This window comes from Anolis sagrei, chromosome X (assembly GCF_037176765.1).
Source record: "Anolis sagrei isolate rAnoSag1 chromosome X, rAnoSag1.mat, whole genome shotgun sequence".
NCBI classification, from domain to species: domain Eukaryota; kingdom Metazoa; phylum Chordata; class Lepidosauria; order Squamata; family Dactyloidae; genus Anolis; species Anolis sagrei.
In genome coordinates, this window is record NC_090034.1 from 5,111,372 (window position 1) to 5,132,019 (window position 20,648).

The window sequence follows — 20,648 nt, forward strand, 5'->3', positions numbered from 1 at the left end:
AGAAGGAAAGAAAAAGGAAGGAGGGGAAAGGAAAGGAAAGGAAGAGGCAGGGAAGGAACAAAGACAGGGGGAAACTGGAAGAGAAGAATATAGAATCAGAGAGTCCTAGAGTTGGGAGATACCTGGTGGGCCATCCAAGCTAACCCCATTCTGTAAAGAAGCAAGAAAATCACATTCAAAGCACCCTCAACAGATGGCCACCCAGCTTCTGTTTCAAAGAGGCTATTTTGAGTGTTTTGGCCAGCATGAATATAATTGAAAAGCCTTGCAGCTTCAGTGGCTGCTTCTCATTACTTTATTTTCCATCCCACCTTGCACCTTAACAGCCTGGCTTCTACTAGCCAGCAGGAAACCTTTGGTGGGAGGACTTCCCTAGCCAGATTGCTTCATGTCTGCAAATCCTGTTTTCTGAGGGCCACAGCAATGCGTGGCCAGGTACAGCTAGTAATCAAAATAAAATGACGATAGGAAAACAATAAACCAGTAACCAATTTAAATAGCATCAACACAAGTAACTAAACAATCCATAAAAGTGAAAAGTAAACAGAACATATTAAATTAAAAAACAACAACAGATAAACCTTTTTCTCCCAAATAAACAAATAGCTTTGAAGCAGCTCCCTGAAGTTAATTGGGAGGGCTTTCCCCCTCTGTCTGGTTCATGAAATAAAGCTTTTCCTTCAATAGATGGGGAGAATTGAGATCCTCCCAGTGTTAAAATATTATTTTCAAAGTATAACAAAGCAACAGTGGCACCTGGTGGAATTGATGGTGTATGGCATGATAGATATTTTCCACCCACCCACTCACTGCCTTTTGTGAAGAATAGATTTAGAAGAGTAGTTCTCAACCTGTGGGTCCCCAGGTGTTTTGGCCTACAACTCCCAGAAATCCCAGCCAGGTTACCAGCTGTTAGAATTTCTGGGAGTTGAAGGCCAAAACATTTGGGGACCCACAGGTTGAGAACTGCTCTCCTAAAGCATGGTCTTATCTGCTTTCTCCTTGCCATTAGCATTGCAAAATCATGCATATCCAATCATGCACCTCTCAGGGTGCCATTTTTCTCCAGACTTGCAAAGCTGCCTTTCAGACTGGGTCTCCCAGTATCCCATGGCCAGCATGATCATGAGCTGGGGATTCTGGGAGATAATGGCTTCTGAACATTGGTCTCCCTTTATAGAAATGCTAAGGTCTATGCCGTTCATGTGGGTCTCTGTTGTCCCTTGCAGGCTAGAGCAGCCGTACTTCAGTGCCAACGCTCAGTTCTTCCAAGCCTTGAGCCACTGCTCTTCGCTGCAGCGCCTTTGCATCGTCTCCCGGAGCGGGACTTTGCAGTCGGATGCTGTGATGTCGTTCATGGCCAACTGCCTAGAGGTCATCATGTGCCACATGTTTACGGGAGAGTCGCTCACCGTTTGCAGAAACCTCCAACACTCCCTGATACGGAGGTGAGTGCAGACAGAAGGTATGACTCGGCTCCCCCGCTCAGCCTTTTCTTCCTGTGTGGTTGATCAGTGATCTATCGATTGAGTTGAAAACCAAAAGGATTTCTGTCTCTTGGTTTGTGTCTTCATGGCTGCATCAATCTGCTCAGAGCTTCTGACAAGTAGGCTAAGAGAGGTGGCCAGGAAACAGATCAAAATCTACTGTTTGGACTCTTGTCTTGCAACAAATCAAGAGAAAATTCCAAATGCTCAGTTCATTATCTATATAAATAAAAATGTCATATTGGTTTGTGGGATGGATATAACTCAAAATCCACTGGACAAATAGACACCAACTTTGGATACAAGACACGTATCTGCCCAATAAGTGATCATCAGTCACAAAACATTGAAAAACACAGCAGAAGAGACTTAATAGTAAAAAAACCTAAAAGTACATTACAATGCATGCGCAAAACCACATATATACGCAAACCCACATATATACACATATACACAATTATATACAGAAATGTATACACACATATGCACACACAAAACACATACACATAAAGGGAGAAGGAAGGAAGGAGAAAAGGAGGGAGAGAAAGAGGGAAAGAAGGAGAGAAGGAAAGAAAGAAAGCTAGAGAAGGAAGGAAGGAGAGAAGGAAATAAAAAAGTGAAAGAGGGAGGGAGGGAAGGAAGGAAGGAAGAAAAGAGACAAGGAAAGGTGGAATCAAAGAGCAAAGGAAGCGAGAAAAGAAACAGGTAGAGAAGGAAGAAAGGAGAAGGGAAAGAAAAAGAGGGACAGAAGGAGAGAAAGAGGGAGGGAAGGTTGGCCACAGCAACGCATGGCAGGTACAGCTAGTTATCTATATAAATAAAAATGTCATGTTCGTTTGTGGGATTAACATAACTCAAAAACCATTGGACGAATTGACACCAAATTTGGACAGAGACACCTCTCAGGCCAATGAGTGACCATCACTCATAAAAACACTGAAAAACACAGCAGAAGGGACTTAAAAAGCCAAAAAATAAAAATACATTACAACGCATGCGCAAAATCACATATATACATGTATACACAAATATATACATACATATACACAGACTGGGCCACAGCAATGTGTGGTGGGGATAGCTAGTTAGTAATAAATAATAATAATAATACTTTATTTATACCCCGCTACCATCTCCCCAAGGGACTCGGTGTGGCTTACATGAGGCCGAGCCCACAGTACATCAATAAACAAAAGCAATTAACAAAAGCAATCAAGACAACACAATTAATATAAATAACATAAACGAAAAATAAACAATAAACAGTAGCACACAGCATTCAAAAAACCAATGGCCGAGCCAAATGTGATAATTTAAAATTTAAAAAATAATGCTGGGCATGAACAAGGTAGGATATAACTGGGATAGGGTTTTTAAAGAGAGATGAGGACTGCCAGGCAATCCTAAGCCAGTGGTAAAGTGCATTTTGAGGGCATATTGCTGAGAGTTTTCCTTATTCTGGAAAGGCACACTGGAACAACCATGTTTTCAGGCTCCTCCTAAAGACTGCCAGAGTTGGGGCATGCCTGATGTCCTTGGGGAGTGAGTTCCAGAGTCGGGGGGCCACCACCGAGAAGGTCCTCTCCTTCGTCCCCACCAATTGCGCCTGCGAAGGAGGTGGGAGCGTAAGCAGGGCCTCTCCAGATGATCAAAGAGATCGTGTGGGTTCGTACACAGTAATAATATTTAGGTTTGAATTTGGATCCTTGTGAGAGGCTAAATCAGGCATAAGCCAACTTTGGCCTTCCTCCAGGTGTTTTGGACTTCAACTCCCACAATTCCTAACAGCATACTGTTAGGAATTATGGGAGTTGAAGTCCAAAACATTTGGAAGGCCGAAGTTTGCCCATGCCTGGGCTAAACTAGTGAGGTGTATAAATCAATCATTCATCTGTTATTTTCTTCTCCAGTATGGCTAGAAAAACATATTCATTTGGCTATACATATTGATGTCTTTGAAGCAAATCTGTCCCTACTCATTACAATGGGAAATCATGGGATGGTGTTGTTCTATAAATCATTGGTGTCTAAATGATCTTCAGTACCTGAACTGGGCTCATATGAGGTTGACACTCTGGCACTTTAATTGTGAATTGATGGCAGCTAATTTTAACTGCAGATGGTCTGTGTTTTTAAACTGTTATTTTATTTTTTTTGTGTTGATAGTGGTTGTTTTTGTTGGGGTTCAGCCTGAGTTTGAACTTGAACCTGATTCTCTGTTTGTTCCTCCTGATGCTAATGAAAATATATTTACTGATGCTAGTGGAAATGTACCTCTTGATGCCAATGCTCCTGAAATTAGTGAGGAAGAAACTGCTGTAGGTTTGGAAAATGCCAATGTTCCTGAAATTAGTGAGGAAGGAACTTCTGTAGATTTGTTCATGAGAATGTTTCAGAGGGAGACCTTGAACTTTCCCTCCCTTCTGCACCTGTTAACTGTAATGACAACAGAAGGGGCCAAATTTGGGAAGACAGAAGTAAATCACTCAGTTTGCGTCGAACCTCCCGAATTCAAGAATTAAAAACATTGGCTTCAAAAAAGAAGGGCGGTTCACGGAACCAATTCTTGAGTTTTAATTGCATTACGTCGGGCTGATTGTCTCAGTTCAGGCATCGTTTCAGAAATGATGAAGACCTTGGCAGTTCTCCCGGTTCCCTGGCCATAGTTTGGGAAGATTTCTAGGATATCAAGTACGGTTAGTGGATTGCTAACAGATTCCAGTATTTTCCCAGTGAGGCTTTTGGTTTTGCTTTGTCCATTTAAATTCATGTTTGCTGATCTTGCTGTGGCTTTTGACTTGCATTTTTCCTTTATTTTGTAACCATTTTTCTTCAATAAAAAAGGATTGTTTTTCACAGCCAAGTGTGGTGGATAGTTATCTTAGGGCCTCGTTCCCTGCTCTGGTTTGCAACAGTTTTTATAATTTTTATGTGATGTTGTTTTATACTCATGCTGCACTTGGAGCGCATTGTAAGCCGCCCCAAGTCCCTTTGGGGAGATGTTGGTGGGACATAAATAATGTTTATTGATATTTATTATAACCTCTGGTGTTCTAGTTTCTCTTCTTGATGTACCTTTGCCCTTTTCTTATACTCTATTGTTGCAAACTGAGCCAAGGACGCATGATTGCTGCACATTTGTTTGATGCTGAGAGCAGGAATGGGAACTTGAATGGGAATGTGTTAAGAGGAAGGCGCGTCAAGCCAACCCCGACGGGGACCGCCTTCCACCTGGAAACTGATGCCCTCACTGCAGGAGAACATGCAGGTCAAGAATAGGGCTCCACAATCACCTCCGTACCCAATGGGTTCTGGACTCATTGCTGAGCCTGGAACCACAGGTTTTGGTGGTGGCCAGGTGTCACGATACTAGGGTTCTGCAGAGGTGAATCCAATAAACACCCAGTTTGTATCAAATAGTTTAATTAAAGCAGCCCTTACTTTCTGGCTGTTTTAATAGTCCAAAATATAAAACATAAAAATAGCACTCAGTCACAGAATATAAAACAAAAACTAATAGCAAATGCTACACTGTAGTCAAAAGGTCCAGTCCAGTGGTCAAATGCCAAGAGTTCAATGAGCAAAGTCCAGGGATCAAGAGTCTATACCGTAGTCAAAAGCCAGCCCAAAAATTGAAGATTCCAGGGTTCCAAAAGTTCAGGAGACAGGTCAGGACACTGAAAATCCACAACCCTGGGGGGAAACCAGCAGCATCTACCACCAAGATAAGAAAATACTTTCCTCCCAAAGATCAGCTCTGTAGATAGTCCACATTTTTCATGCGTATTGCAAGGTTGGGAGGACAATGTCTTTATAGACAGGCATCTCGGTCTCCCTACAGATATTCCGGTCCTCAAACACTCTGTGCTTCATTTGGAAAAATGCTGCACTCACAGAGCTCAGGCGGCATTGTATTTCAGTGTTAATGTTGACTTTTGTGGAGCGGTGGCTGCTGAGGTAGCGGAAATGGTCAACATTTTCTAACGTTACACCATTGAGCTGTATTTAATCATCATCATCATTATTTGAAACACAACAAGATGAGTCCACAGCAGACACTCTGCTGGCTGTTGAATTGGATCACATGTCAGACCCTTCCCAAGTGTCTAGGACTGTGTGATGTATTGGCGAATAATGTGTGCAGATCCCAGTAAGGTGGCCTTCTGCAGCTGGCAGACGGTAATCTTGTCAGCGCTGATTGTGTTTAAGTTCAGGCCAAGGTCTTGAGGCACTGCACCCAGTGTGCCGATCACTACTGGGACCACCTTTACTGGTTTCTGCCAGAGTCGCTGTTGTTGTTATTATTATTATTACTATTATAGCTCTTTCTCCAACCCCTGACATTATTCCACAGATACATATATACACTCAACATGCCTCACTTCCAACAGACCTCTGAACAAACCTCTAAGGATGCTTGCCACAGATGCAGGCAAAACGTCAGGAGGGAATACTACTGGAACATGGCCATACAGCCCGAAAAACTTACAGCAACTATTCCTTATGTGTTCCTACTTGAAAGCTAGCTGGGGAATTCTGGAAGTGGGGTCTCCCACGCCTCTGGAGGGCACCAGTTGGGGTGAAGGCCAGTTGAGGGGAAGTGCTGCCCAAGTGTGGGGTCCTTCTGCCAGGAGGCATCTTGTGGCATCTTCCTCAGTCGCAGAAGAATCCCTCTCTCCCTCTTTTTCTGCAGAACTGCTTTCCTCAGCACTGTGTTGCTTTTGGCATTGCAGCAGCTGGGCAACCCGCCAAGACGAGGACTGTTAAAACACCCTGTGATGTCAGTAATGTTTTTTCCCCTTTTTCTAAACAGACCCCTCTTCTGTGTCTTAATTGAATTTGTCTATGGGGATTTTTGTCTTTCCCTGAGACCTAGAAATCCTTTCTTCATCCCCCCCCCCCTCATTCTTTGCCTGTCCAACGTCTTGTAACGGCACTGATTTAAACTTTAATATCCTTTTTCCTGTGCTGGGTTACGCCATCCAGCAGCTAGGCTGCAGCTGCTTTCTTCCTTCTCAGGCAGTTTTGCCTCCTTCCCCTGTTTTCCCGTCTCTTCGGAAAACCATTTCTCACAATAATAATGCAAATAGTGCAATATCTCCTCCTAGACTCCAGGGCAGCAGAAAACAAGCCTGCTCTGTCCTCCCTATGACTTCCCCTCACATTCTGATCTATGGCCCACATGATGTCTCCTCTCAGCCTTGTCTTCTGCAGGCTAAACATGCTCAGATCTTTAAGCCGCTCCTCATAGGGCTTGTCCTCATTTTAGTCACACTTCTTTGGACACATTCCAGCTTGTCCACATCTCTCTTCAATTGTGGTGCCCAGAATTGGACACAGTGTGATTACAGGTAAAGTGGTCTGACCAAGGCAGAGTAGAAGAGAGGGGGAGCATGACATCCCTGGATCTAGGCACTAGGCTCCTCTTGATGCAGGCCAAAATCCCAGTGGCTTTCTTAGCTGCCGCATGACATTCCTGCCGCATGTTCCCCTTCCTTCCCACGAGGACTCCAAGGCCTTTTCCACACATACTGCCGTGGAGCCAGGCATTATCCCCCATTCTGTCTCTTTGCATTTCCTTTTTTCTGCCTAAGTGGAGTCTCTTACATTTGTCCCTGTTGAACTTTATTGTGTTACTGGGTTGTTGTAGGTTTTTTCGGGCTATATGGCCATGTTGTAGAGGCATTCTCTCCTGACGTTTCGCCTGCATCTATGGCAAGCTTCCTCAGAGGTAGTGAAGTCTGTTGGAACTAGGAAAATGGGTCTATATATCTGTGGAATGACCAGGGTGGGGTAAAGAACTCTTGTCTGTTGGAACTAGGTGTGAATGTTTCAACTGACCACCTTGATTAGCATTTGATGGCCTGGCAGTGCCTGGACCTGGACAATTTCAACAGAAAGGAGGAAACCATGAAAATGAACAAAATCTGGCTACCAGTATTAAAAAAACTCTTAAATTACAACAGCACAACAACAGAGAGGAAACAATCAAGGACATCAAATCACCTCTCAACAAAAGATTAGGAGCCCCCAGTGGCGCAGTGGGTTAAAACCCTGTGCAGCCAGGACTGAAGACCGACAGGTTGTAGGTTCGAATCCGGAGAGAGGCGGATGAGCTCCCTCTATCAGCTCCAGCTCCCCATGCGGGGACATGAGAGAAGCCCCCCACAAGGATGATAAAAACATCAAATCATCCGGCCGTCCCCTGGGCAACGTCCTTGCAGACGGCCAATTCTCTCACGCCAGAAGCGACTTGCAGTTTCTCAAGTCATTCCTGACACGACAAAACAAAAAAAACCAAAAAGACAACCCCCACCCCCCCAAAAACCCCCAAAAGATTGCCCCAGGCACTGCCAGGCCATCAAATGCTAATCAAGGTAGTCAGTTGAAACATTCACACCTAGCTCCAGCAGACAAGAGTCCTTTGTCCCACCCTGGTCATTCCACAGATATATAAACCCTTTTACCTAGTTCCAACAGACTTCACTACCTCTGAGGATGCTTGCCATAGATGCAGGCGAAACGTCAGGAGAGAATGCCTCTAGAATATGGCCATATAGCCCGAAAAAACCTACAACAACCCAGTGTCCAATTCAGTCCATGTGTGTGATTGATAAGTTTCTTCAACCATTACTCTGGTAATGCTTCCTTCCATAGCCAGGATTTCACCAGCCTCCTGAAGTACAGGAGGGAGGGGGCAGATCTGATCTCAATTGGGAGAGAGTTTCATAGCCGAGGGGCCACCACAGAAAAGGCCCTGTATCTCGTGCCCACCAGACGCGATTGCGAAAGTGGTGGGACTGAGAGCAGGCCCCCACCTGAATATCTTAATTGTCTTGATGGTTCATAGGGGAAAATATGTTTGGACAGGTAAACCGGGCTGGAACCGTATAGGGTTTTGTAGGTTAAGACTTTGAATTGTGCTCGGAAGCTAATTGGCAGCCAGTGGAGCTGGCACGACATGGGAGTTGTGCGCTCCCTGTACCCCGCTCCCGTTAGTAATCTTGGACTAATTGCAGCTTCTGGGCAGTCTTCAGAGGCAACTCCACTGGCAAATAGAGGGAGAAAACATGGAGAGTGACAGGCTTTGTATTGGGTTTTTGTAGGTTTTTCGGGTTGTGTTTGTATTTCTCTCCCTCTCTGTCTTCTCAGAATGTGGATGTTGTGTCAGTTCACTTTCTGTTGAGTTTCCCCTAGATGGAGCTGTGGTTTCTCGCTACCAATCTTCGAAGGGAGCCTCTCCCCACTCCCAGCCCAACCCCACTGCAGGGCAAGCCTTTTTCTGCTGTGTATCTAACATTGTTTCCCCCCCCCCCCTTCCCCACTGCAGAAGTCATACCAAGCGGAGAATCCCAATGCGTTGTGTTGGACTGTTATTGCAAAAGAGAGGCTCCCCTACCTTGCTCCCCTTGCCACACGCGCACCACCGGGAAGCGGAGGGTGACATTAAAAAAAGAAATGTTTGTGTTAGCAGATGTCCTTCTGTGGCCCCAGAATGCACCTCTTTCTGGTTTTTGCCCGTCAAATGCCAGCTTTTATAGGAGAGTCTCTTCAAGGACAGCAAAAAGAGAGCAAGAACAAGCCAATTTTCACCTGTGGGCAGCCTGCCACGATTTAGTGAGTGTGTGTTTGTATCTACAAAGCGGCAGATGCGGTGGGGGTCGGGTCTGAGCTGATGTGCTCAGTGGTTCCTGAGAACTCTGGTTTTATGGCGAGCCAGTCACACACACACACACACACACACACATACACATTTTGCAGAGCAAGAAAGCCGAAAGCCAAGTGTTGCAAACACAAGCACATTTGGTGACACAGGCAGCATACCTGGCTTGATTTAACAGCCTGGGTCTTATTTATATTTGAGCTTCATTCAGCATCAGCAGAAATGGTGGCAACTGGGGCATGAAAAGTCCTCTTGCTGTGGGTTAGCTATTCTGTTGGAAACTACAGCAGTGCTATGGAGGGGAGGAGGAGGAAGAAGGAGGATGGACGGAGGCTTGTAGCAATGCTGGTCATAGAATCATAGAATCAAAGAGTTGGAAGAGACCTCATGGGTCATCCAGTCCAACCCCATTCTGCCAAGAAGCAGGAATATTGCATTCAAATCATAAAATCATAGAATCAAAGAGTTGGAAGAGACCTCATGGGTCATCCAGCCCAACCCCATTCTGCCAAGAAGCAGGAAAATTGCATTCAAATCATAGAATCATAGAATCAAAGAGTTGGAAGAGACCTCATGGGCCATCCAGCCCAACCCCATTCTGCCAAGAAGCAGGAAAATTGCATTCAAAGCACCCATCCAGCCTCTGTTTAAAAGCTTCCAAAGAAGGAGCCTTCACCACACTACGGTGCAGAGAGTTCCACCGCTGAACGGCTCTCACAGTCAGGAAGTTCTTCCTCATGTTCAGATGGAATCTCCTTTCTTGTAGTTTGAAGCCATTGTTCCACATCCTAGTCTCCAGGGAAGCAGAAAACAAGCTTGCTCCCTCCTCCCTGTGGCTTTCTCTCACATATGTACACATGACTATCATGTTTCCTCTCAGCCTTCTCTTCTTCAGGCTAAACATGCCCAGCTCCTTAAGCCGCTCCTCATAGGGCTTGTTCTCCAGATCTTGATCATTTTACTCACCCTCCCCTGGACACATTCCAGCTTGTCAATATCTCTCTTGAATTGTGGTGCCCAGAATTGGACACAATATTCCAGGTGTGGTCTAACCAAAGCGGAATAGAGGGGTAGCATTACTTCCCTAGATCTAGACACTATGCTCCCATTGATGAGGGCCAAAATCCCATTGACTTTTTTTTGCCGCCACATGACATTGTTGGCTCATGTTTAACTTGTTGTCCACGAGGACTCCAGGATCTTTTTCACACATACTGCTCTCGAGCCAGGCATTGTCCCCCATTCTGTCGCTTTGCATTTTGTTTTTTCTGCCTAAGTGGAGTATCTTGCATTTGTCCCTGTTGAACTTCATTTTGTTAGTTTTGGCCATTCATCTCTCTAATCTGTCAAGATCGTTTTGAATCCTGCTCCTGTCCTCTGGAGTCTTGGCTCTCCCTCCCAATTTGGTGTCGTCTGCAAACTTGATGATCCTGCCTTCTAACCCATCATCCAAGTCATTAATAAAGATGTTGAACAGGACCGGGCCCAGGACGGAACCCTGCTGATGGCACTCCACTTGTCACTTCTGGTCAGCAGGGAAGAGATGGAACATGAATCTGTGGAGGACAGGGAAAGAGTTAGGAATGGGAGAGCATCATACCAACCTGAGAGCTCTTCTGATGGAGGTAGGAGATAGTTGCGGGGCAACATAGCTTTCCAATTTTCCCACCCAGCAAGTCCCCCAGTTATTTATCCATAGCATCTCTGTGTAGACTGAGCTTCGAAGACTCCCTCTTTCTCATCAGAGATCTCTGGACATCGCTAGTTAGTGCAGACATTGCATGGTCTCCAAGCTCTAGTTTAGAACAGATATCCCAGTTGTACCCAGTATCTTGTTTGGATGTTCTACCAGCTTTCTCTTCCCAAAAAGTAGCATTTCATGGCAGGCAGTTTCTGGATATAGGAGTTCAATTAGCCTGAAATCCATAATGACCATTGATTATCTGTTGGTGTGCCTAAAACCTTCTCTTCCCAGTCTCTATACCACACTTCATTTTTTGGAAATCTCTTGCTACAGCGTACCAAGAACTTCTTAGAGATACCTTTTTCTGATAATAATCCTCAAACCAGTTGTTCTGGGTCTTTCAAGTCTTTTCTCTGAGTCACATTACTCTTTCTACTCGCTTTTGGGGATTTTCAGACAAGGGCAAAAGGTGGTCAGATGGAGAATCTAGAAGTCGGCTCCAGGTCTGAAGAAGTCGGGGATCCTTTAAAGACTAAACAAGCAGGCATTTCAGTGTTTCAAGGCTGCTCCTGGAAATGGGAGGGTTAAGACCTTGGCGCTTTTCTTAACAATCAATGAAATAAAACCCAAGCTTCCCAAGAATTGTCTGGGTCGGGAACACAACCACCCTGAAAGCCAGATTCCACAACTTGCACTGGGATTTCGGCCAAACAATAAACAAGTATTCCTTGGCATTGAAGAAAACTAAGGCCTAAGGGCCATCCCAGTCCAGTCTGTGTTTCAGAAACACCCATCTTGCTATGTCGCTGAGCACATCCAATGCACGCTCGGAACATAGAGGGAGCAGCTTTCCACATTCCATGGCTGTCTGGATGATTCTGGGAGCTGTTATCCAACTCTCAAGGGCTCCAGGGAGAAACAGATTCATATAATGCTGAAAAAGTGTGAAGTGACAAATGTGCTGTCCACTCTCTACTTAGATTTTTGTGACAAATTCATCAACTTAATCCCTGCCCAGAATCCATCCTTGTGTTGGGTTGCTGTTATTTTTTCAGGCTGCCTGGCCATGTTCCAGAAGCATTCTCTCCTGATTTTTCGCCTGCATCTATGGCAGGCATCCTCAGAGGTTTTGAGGTCTCATCCTTGTGTTGACAGACTCGAAGTCAGAGTCAGTTAGTCTCTCAGTTTGAGATTTTTTGTTGTTGTGTCAGGAGCGACTTGAGAAAGTGCAAGTCACTTCTGGTGTGAGAGAATTGGCCGTCTGCAAGGACGTTGCCCAGGGGATGCCCAGATGATTTGATGTTTTTATCATCCTTGTGGGAGGCTTCTCTCATGTCCCCGCATGAGGAGCTGGAGTTGATAGAGGAAGCTCACCCGCCTCTCCCCGGATTCAAACCTGTGACCTGTCGGTCTTCAGTCCTGCCGGCACAGGGTTTAACCAGTCTGCATTCACTTAGAAAAGATTGCTGTTCTTACAGAAAGTCAATACGGATTTCTCAGAAACAAGTCATGCCAGACTTACCTCTTTTTCCACAGGGTTACAAGCTTGGTAGATGCAGGGAATGCTGTCGATGTAGTATATCTTGATTTCAGTAAGACCTTTGACAAAGTCCCCCGTGATCTTCCTGCACGCAAACTAGTAAAATTTGGGCTAGACAATACTACTGTTAATTGATTTTGTAATCGGCTTAGTGACCGAACCCAAAGGGTGCTTCTCCCCAAGGGTTCATCTTCATCCTGGAAAGAAGTGACTAGTGGGGTGCCAAAGGGTTTCCTAGGCCTTTCAGTGCTGTTCAACATCTTTATTAATGACTTGGATGAAGGTTTAGAGGGCATGTTTATCAAGTTTGCAGATAACAACAAATTGGGATGGAGAGCTAATACTCCAGAAGGCAGAATCAGAATTCAAAAGGACCTCAACAAATTAAAGAGTTGGACCCAAACTAAAAAAATGAATGTCAATAGTGTGTAGGATATTTCACTTAGGTAGAAAAAAATAAAATACACAGATACAAGATGGGTGGCGCTTGGCTTAACAATAGTACTTCTGAAAAAGATCTTGGAGTCTTAGTGGACCACAAGTTGAACATGATCCAACAGTGTGATGTAGCAGCTAAAAAAGCCAATGGGATTTTGGGTTGCATCAAAAGAATTATAGTGTCTAGATCAAGGGAAGTCACAGTTCATCTCTATTCTATAGGGTCGGGCTATAGCACAGCTGGTAAAGCATCACCAACAGCAATAAGATCTATCAACCAAAAGGTTGCCAGTTCAAAGCCAGGGTCGGAGTGAGCATCTGACTGTCAGCCTAGCTCACTGTCCGCTAAAAAAGTGGGGGAGGTATTTTACGACAGCATAAATGAAAAAGACCAGAATATGTGGATGACCAAATGGAAAGAGGAAGTCCTGATGGCTCTTCGTCATAGAGGATGGAGCGACAGCACCCTCCATGGCTGGATTCAAGCACAACCTCCAAAGGCACTGAAAAGCTGGGCATCAACACAACATACCTCCTTTCTGTCGTTTCTGTCCTGTCTGTCCAAATAGCATTGGATATTTGTCACGTATGTGCACTGTGATCCACCCTGAGTCCCCTTGGGAAGATAGGGCATTATTATTATTATTATTATTATTATTATTATTATTATTATTGGAATACTGTGTCCAGTTCTGGGTCCCACAGTTTAAGAGAAATATTGACTCTAAGCTGGAAGGTGTCCAGAGAAAGAGGATAGCAAAAATGATCCAAGGTCTGGAGACCATGATGCCCTCTGAGAAGTGTCTTAAAGAGCCCCAGATCTTTAAGCCACTCCTCAGAGGACATCATGGTCTCCAGACCTTGGATCATTTTTGCTACCCTCTTCCTCTGGACAGCCTCAAAAGAGAAGGTTGAGAGGAGATATGAGAGCCATGTAAATATTTGAACGGTTGTCCTAAGGAAGAGGGAACAGGCTTGTTATCTGCTGCCCTGGAGACTAGGACTCAGTGGAGCCATGGGTTCAGATGGCAGGAAAGGAGAATCCACCTGAACATTAGGAAGAACCTCCTGACCATAAGAAGGGCTATTTAGCAGTGGAACTCTCTGCCTCCTTTCTTGGAGACTTTTAAACAGAGGCTGGATGGCCATATGTCGGAGGTGCTTTAATTGTGCTTTTCCTACATGAAGGCAAAAGAGGTTGGACTTGATGCCCCCTGAGGTCTCTTCCAATATTGTTCTATGGTTCTATGCAATCTGGAAGCAAAGGAGTGGAGATCATCTATCGGACAGATGGCAAGCTATTGAACCTCAGCAGACTGAAAGCCACAACCAAGGTTGCAACAACATTTGTTATAAAACCCCAATATGCTGATAACAACGTCGTCTGTGCGCATTCAGAAGAAGACCTACAAGCCACTCTAAACATCTTCGCAGAAGCATATGAGAAGATCGGCCTATCATTGAACATCGAGAAAACCAAAGTGCTCTTCCAGAAGTCACCAGCCAATCCCTCTCCAATGCCAGAGATACAGCTTAATTGTGTAACATTAGACAATGTTGACCATTTCGGCTCCCTCGGCAGCCACCTCTCCACCAAAGTCAACATTGATACTGAAATACAACACCGCCTGAGCTCTGCGAGTGCAGCATTTTTCCGAATGAAACAGAGAGTGTTTGAGGACCAGGACATCCTTCGGAAGACCAAGGGGCTTGTTTATAAAGCTATTGTCCTCCCAGCTCTGCTATACGTCTGCGAAACGTGGACTGTCTACAGACGTCACATGCAACTCCTGCAACGATTCCATCACCGTTGCCTCTGAAAAATCCTGCAAATCTCATGGGAAGACAGGTGGACAAATGTCAGTGTGCTGAAAGAAGCAAAGACCACCAGCACTGAAGCAATGGTCACATTGTCCGTATGCCCGATCGCCATCTCCCAAAGCAGCTGCTCTACTCTGAACTCAAGAATGGAAAATTGGATGTTGGTGGGCAGGAAAAGAGATTTAAAGATGGGCTCAAAGCCAACCTTAAAAACTCTGGCATAGGCACTGAAAACTGGGAAGCCCTGGCCCTTGAGCGCTCCAGCTGGAAGTCAGCTGTGACCAGCAGTGCTGTAGAATTTGAAGAGGCACGAATGGAGGCCGAAAGAGAGAAATGTGCAAGAGGAAGGCGCGTCAAGCCACCCCAACCGGGACCGCCTTCCACCTGGAAACCAATTCCTCCCAGCCCTGCTATACGCCTGTGAAACGTGGACTGTCTACAGACGTCACATGCAACTCCTGGAACGATTCCATCAGCGTTGCCTCTCAAAAATCCTGCAAATCTCTTGGGAAGACAAGCAGACAAACGTCAGCATGCTGGAAGAATCAAAGACCACCAGCATTGAAGCAATAGTCCTCTGCCATCAACTCCACTGGATCGGCCACATTATCCGGATGTTCGATCTCCGTCTCCCAAAGCAGTTGCTCTACTCCGAATTCAAGAATGGGAAATGGAACATTGGAGGGCAGGAAAAGAGATTGAAAGATGGGCTCAAAGCCACCCTTAAAAATGTGGCATAGACACTGAGAACTGGGAAGCCCTGGCCCTTGAGCGCTCCAGCTGGAGATCAGCTGTGACCAGCAGTGCTGCAGAATTTGAAGAGGCACAAATGGAGGGGCAAAAGAGAGAAACGTGCCAAGAGGAAGGCGCGTCTAGCCAACCCCGACTGGGATCGCCTTCCACCTGGAAAGGGATGCCCTCAATGTGGGAGAACATGCAGGTCAAGAATAGGGCTCCACAGTCACCTACGACCCACCGCCAGTACATCGATCTTGGAAGACAATCATACTCGGACAACGAGGGATTGCCTAAGTAAGTAAGTAAGGAATTAAAGGGGACTGACCCTGGGACCTTATTCATCTCTAAGCAGGTTGCACCAACCCTGAACTAGGGTTCTTCTCTCTTCCTTCTCAAAGCTACACTTCCTTGACAATTCCATCACTTGTTTTCTACATCTCTCCAGACGGTCTTCTGAAAGCCGACCTTCTCCAACCAATGTAATCTCTTCCGTAGCTACGGAACGGTGGCTTCTCAGTCCTAGACATGCCGAGTTGTGGTTCCATTGAGAGAGCAACATACAGAGTTTCTTTGTCATACAAAATCTGCGTAAAATGCCTGCCTCCAAAGTATGTCTAAATGACAAGTTCCTCGCCACTCAGTCAAAAGAACCCTCATACCTGAGGCACTCTCCATTTAGAGCGTGGTATTTGCCTTTGCATTTTCTTGGAACGCAAGCCCCGCGTATTGTGTCAATCAGATGCTTTCTCATAGCTTCTGAGCCCCGAATTCCATTCCGTTTCTAAACCATGCCTCACGCGACAGTGATCCCACCCTTAAAATATTTATCTTCCATTCTTTGTCCCCCACCCCAATCCCTTTAATTGTCATTTAGTCAAGCTGTAAATATTTAATTCTCTCTCTCTCTCTCTCTCTCTCTCTCTCTCTCTCGTTTTCGTTCCCAGAGTTAATCTCTCCAGTTCATTAATCACAAACAGCTTCTCTTCTTTTTAAATAGCAACCATTTAAATAGCAACCATTCGATATTGGGATCAGCAACAAGCGAAGGATCGAGGGTACGGCATCTTCTTTCTGGCCAGGCATCCTTAAGGCAGCAGCAAGGGGTTTAGAGCTTCTTGCCCTGCAGAACTTGGGCAGGGTGCGAAAATGGGCTCCTGATTCCCTCTTATGCCCTCACAGGCTTGGTTGCTTGCTCCTGAAGGAGGTAGCCCTATTTCCCCATTGTTTGTATTCCTACTGTCATGGTGTCTAGTGTAGGCTGTACCCAAAATCCAGAGCCCAAGTGCACATTTGCACCCCTGACCTACAAGTAGCACTGCCTGAATATCAAGCAAAAAGTGGGCGCTAGAAATAATATCATACGAAAGCTGACTGGCACAACCTGGGGATCACAATCAGACACAGTGAAGACATCTGCCCTCGTGCTTTGCTACTCTGCTGCTGAGTACGCATGCCCAGTGTGGAACACATCTCACCACGCTAAAACATTAGACGTGGCTCTTAATGAGACATGCCGCATTATCACGGGGTGTCTGCGCCCTACACCACTGGAGAAATTACACTGTTTCGCCGGTATTGCACCACCTGACATCCGCCAGGAAGTAGCAACCAATAGTGAAAGGACCAAGGCAGAGACATCTCCAGCCCATCCCCTGTTTGGTTATCAGCCAGCACGTCAACGGCTTAAATCAAGAAATAGTTTTCTAAGATCTACAGAGACACTCACTGGAACACCTCAGCAAACGAGAGCCCAAAAGTGGCAGGCTCAAACCCAGAACCTCAATCAATGGCTGAGTCCAAAGGAGAGATTCCCTCCTGGGCACACAGAGGACTGGGCGACATGGAAGACGCTGAACAGACTGCGCTCTGGCACCACGAGATGCAGAGCCAACCTCAAGAAATGGGGCCACAAAGTGGAATCCACGACATGCGAGTGTGGAGAAGAGCACACCACTGACCACCTGCTGCAATGCAACCTGAGCCCTGCCACATGCACAAGGGAGGACCTCCTTGCGGCAACACCAGAGGCACTCCAAGTGGCCAGATACTGGTCAAAGGACATTTAATCAACTACCAAGCTTGCAAACTTTGTATTTTGTCTGTTTGTTTGTTTGTTTGTTAAAAAAATGCAATGCAACTGTTTGGTCTGCTCCTGACACGATAAATAAATAAATAAATAAATAACCCCTGAGGTCATTAGGAGGAAGTGTGGCATCTAAGGTGTTTGTGGTAACGATCCACGAGGAAAGGCTGGTAATAAATATGTTGTTGTTGTTGGTGGTGGTGGTGTTGCTGCCGCTGTTGTTGTATTTCTGCAGTTTCAACTCAGTCCAGTGGTTGGTGTAGTCCTGTCTTTTAATAATATTCTTAACCATTCTGTTGTCAAAGGCTTTCGTAGCCGGAATGACTGGGTTGCTGTGAGTTTTCCAGGCTATATAGCCATGTTCCAGAAGCATTCTCTCCTGACGTTTCACCCTCATCTATGGCAGGCATCCACAGAGCTTGTGAGGTCTGTTGGAAAATAGGCAAGTGAGGTTTATATATCTGTGAAATGCCCTGGGTGGGAGATTGGAGGCAAGTGTGAATGTTGCAATTGCTCACCTTGATTAGCATTGAATAGCCTTGCAGCTTCAAGGCTTGGCTGCCTCCTGCCTGGGGGAATCCTTTGTTGGGAAGTGATTAGCTGTCCTTAAGATTAACATACATGAATACATATGTGTCAGTGGGAAAATTATTTATCTGAAGCCCCATAATCCCCTTGCCAGTATGTTTCTTTCTTTTTTTTTTTTAAAAAAAGTAATCTTTATTGTGATTTTCACTATAACAACGAAAGAGGAAGAACAATCGGTATTTATTTATCGTGTCATCAGCAACCATACCACTGTATTACAGTTCTAGCAGAGCAAAGCAAACACACAGATTAAAAGAAAAAACTCACAGATTTTGCAAATTTGGTATTTGGTTAAATGTTCTTTGACCCCTTGGAGTGCCTCTGGTGTTGCCGCAAGAAGGTCCTCCATTGTGCATCATGTGGCAGGGCACAGGGTGCATTGCAGCAGGTGGTCAGTGGTTTGTTCCTCTCCGCACCCGCATGCTGAGGATTCCACCCTGTAGCCCCATTTCTTAAGATTGGCTCTGCATCTCGTGGTGCCAGAGCGCAGTCTGTTCAGCGCCCTCCAAGTCGCCCAGTCTTCTGTGTGCCCAGGGGGGAGTCTCTCATCTGGTATCACCCATGGATTGAGGTTCTGGGTTTGAGCCTGCCACTTTTGGACTCTCGCTTGCTGGGGTGTTCCAGCGAGTGTCTCTGTAGATCTAAGAAAACTATTTCTAGATTTAAGTCATTGACGTGCTGGCTCATACCCAAACGGGATGAGCTGGAGATGTCTCTGCCTTCGTCCTTTCACTATTGACTGCCACTTCCCGGCGGATGTCAGGTGGTGCAACACCGGCTAAGCAGTGTCATTTCTCCAGTGGTGTGGGGCGCAGACACCCTGTGATAATACGGCATGTCTCATTAAGAGCCACATCTACTGTTTTAGTGTGGTGAGATGTGTTCCACACTGGGCATGCGTACTCAGCAGCAGAGTAGCACAGCGCAAGGGCGGATGTCTTCACTGTGTCTGGTTGTGATCCCCAGGTTGTGCCAGTCAGCTTTCGTATGATGTTGTTTCTAGCGCCCACTTTTTGCTTGATGTTCAGGCAGTGCTTCTTGTAGGTCAGAGCACGGTCCAGAGTGACTCCCAGGTATTTGGGTGTGCTGCAATGCTCCAGTGGGATTCCTTCCCAGGTAATCCTCAAAGCTCGGGATGCTTGTCTGTTCTTAAGGTGAACAATCGGTGTGAACAATCGGTGTGATAGAAAGATTGGAAAATTGATAGATTGGAATGAAGATATGGGAGGGGGGAAAGGGAGTGAATGGGGGATTTCAGAAAGGGCAAGTCCACCTGTCTGTGCAGAAAAGAAAATTGAAAAAAAAAAAACCAGAAAAAAAAGAGGTCCATTGGTGGCTTCCGTTCAGTCCACCGAGGGAATGTCTTAAGTTTTACACATCTTCTTTTGGTCTCTCATTCATTTCTTATTCAATTTAATTCCTAATGCCTAGTACTGTATATTAAGTTTGTTTTTCTTTCTTAGGTACTCTTTTAATTGGTTCCGGTTTATTGATTTCTCCTTGTTCTGATCCTTTAGTACAGTGTTTCTCAACCTGGGGGTCGGGACCCCTGGGTGGGTCGCGAGGGGGTGTCAGAGGGGTCACCAAAAACCATCAGAAAACACAGTATTTTCTGTTGGTCATGGGAAGTTTGGCCCAATTCTGTCATTGTTGGGGTTCAGAATGCTCTTTGATTGTAGGTGAACTATAAATCCCAGCAACTACAACTCCCAAATGTCAAGATCTATTTTCCCCAAACTCCACCAGTGTTCACAGTTGAGCATATTGAGTATTCGTGCCAGGTTTTGTCCAGATCCATCATTGTTTGAGTCCACAATGCTCTCTGGATATAAGTGAACTACAACTCCAAAACTCAAGGTCAGTGCCCACCAAACCCTTCCAGGGTTTTCGGTTGGTCATGGGAGCTCTGTGTGCCAAGTTGGATCAATTCTATCATTGGTGGAGTTCAGAATGCTCTTTGATTGTAGCCTAACTATACATTCCAGCAACTACAATTCCCAAATGACAGATTCAATCCCCCCCACAACCCCACTAGTAATCAAATGTGGGCGTATCTGGTATTTGGGCCAAATTTGGTCCAGTGAATGAAAATCCATCCTGCATATCAGATATTTACAGGACGATTCACAACAGTAGCAAAATTCCAGTGATGAAGTAGCAACGGAAACAATTTTATGGTCGGGGGTCACCACAACATGGGAACTGTGTTAAGGGGCCGTGGCAGGAGGAAGGTTGAGAAACACTGCTTTAGTAGATATGAGAGTCTATCCAAGTCCATAAATTCTACTGCTTTCTTAAACCATTTGTCAATAGAGGGAATTTCTTTGATTCTCCACTTTTTTGCGATTAGTATTCTTGCAGCTGCAGATAGGTAAAATATTTTTTTTCCTCATTGCTCGTTAAGGGCAATTGCTCGTTAAGGGAATGCCGTGGATGTAGCGTACCTGGATTTCAGGAAGGCCTTCTTTGACAAGGTCCCCCATGACCTTCTGGCAAGGAAACTAGTCCAATGTGGGCTAGGCAAAACTACGGTGAGGTGGATCTGGAATTGGTTAAGTGGACGAACACAGAGAGTGCTCACTAATGCTTCCTCTTCATCTTGGAAA

General features: G+C 45.5%; 1 protein-coding gene across 2 annotated transcripts in view; it reads left to right on the forward strand.

The window, feature by feature from the left end:
* Positions 1–20,648, forward strand: part of LOC132779999 (F-box/LRR-repeat protein 18) — a 66,630-nt gene that overhangs the window by 10,736 nt on the left and 35,246 nt on the right. Inside the window, exon 4 of one of the 2 annotated variants that reach the window (XM_067473674.1) lies at positions 1,230–1,448. In XM_067473674.1, coding sequence (XP_067329775.1) covers positions 1,230–1,448 — 219 coding nt within the window. Of the gene's footprint in view, positions 1–1,229; positions 1,466–20,648 lie in introns of both variants that reach the window. The other variant, XM_067473675.1, reaches the window with a different exon arrangement.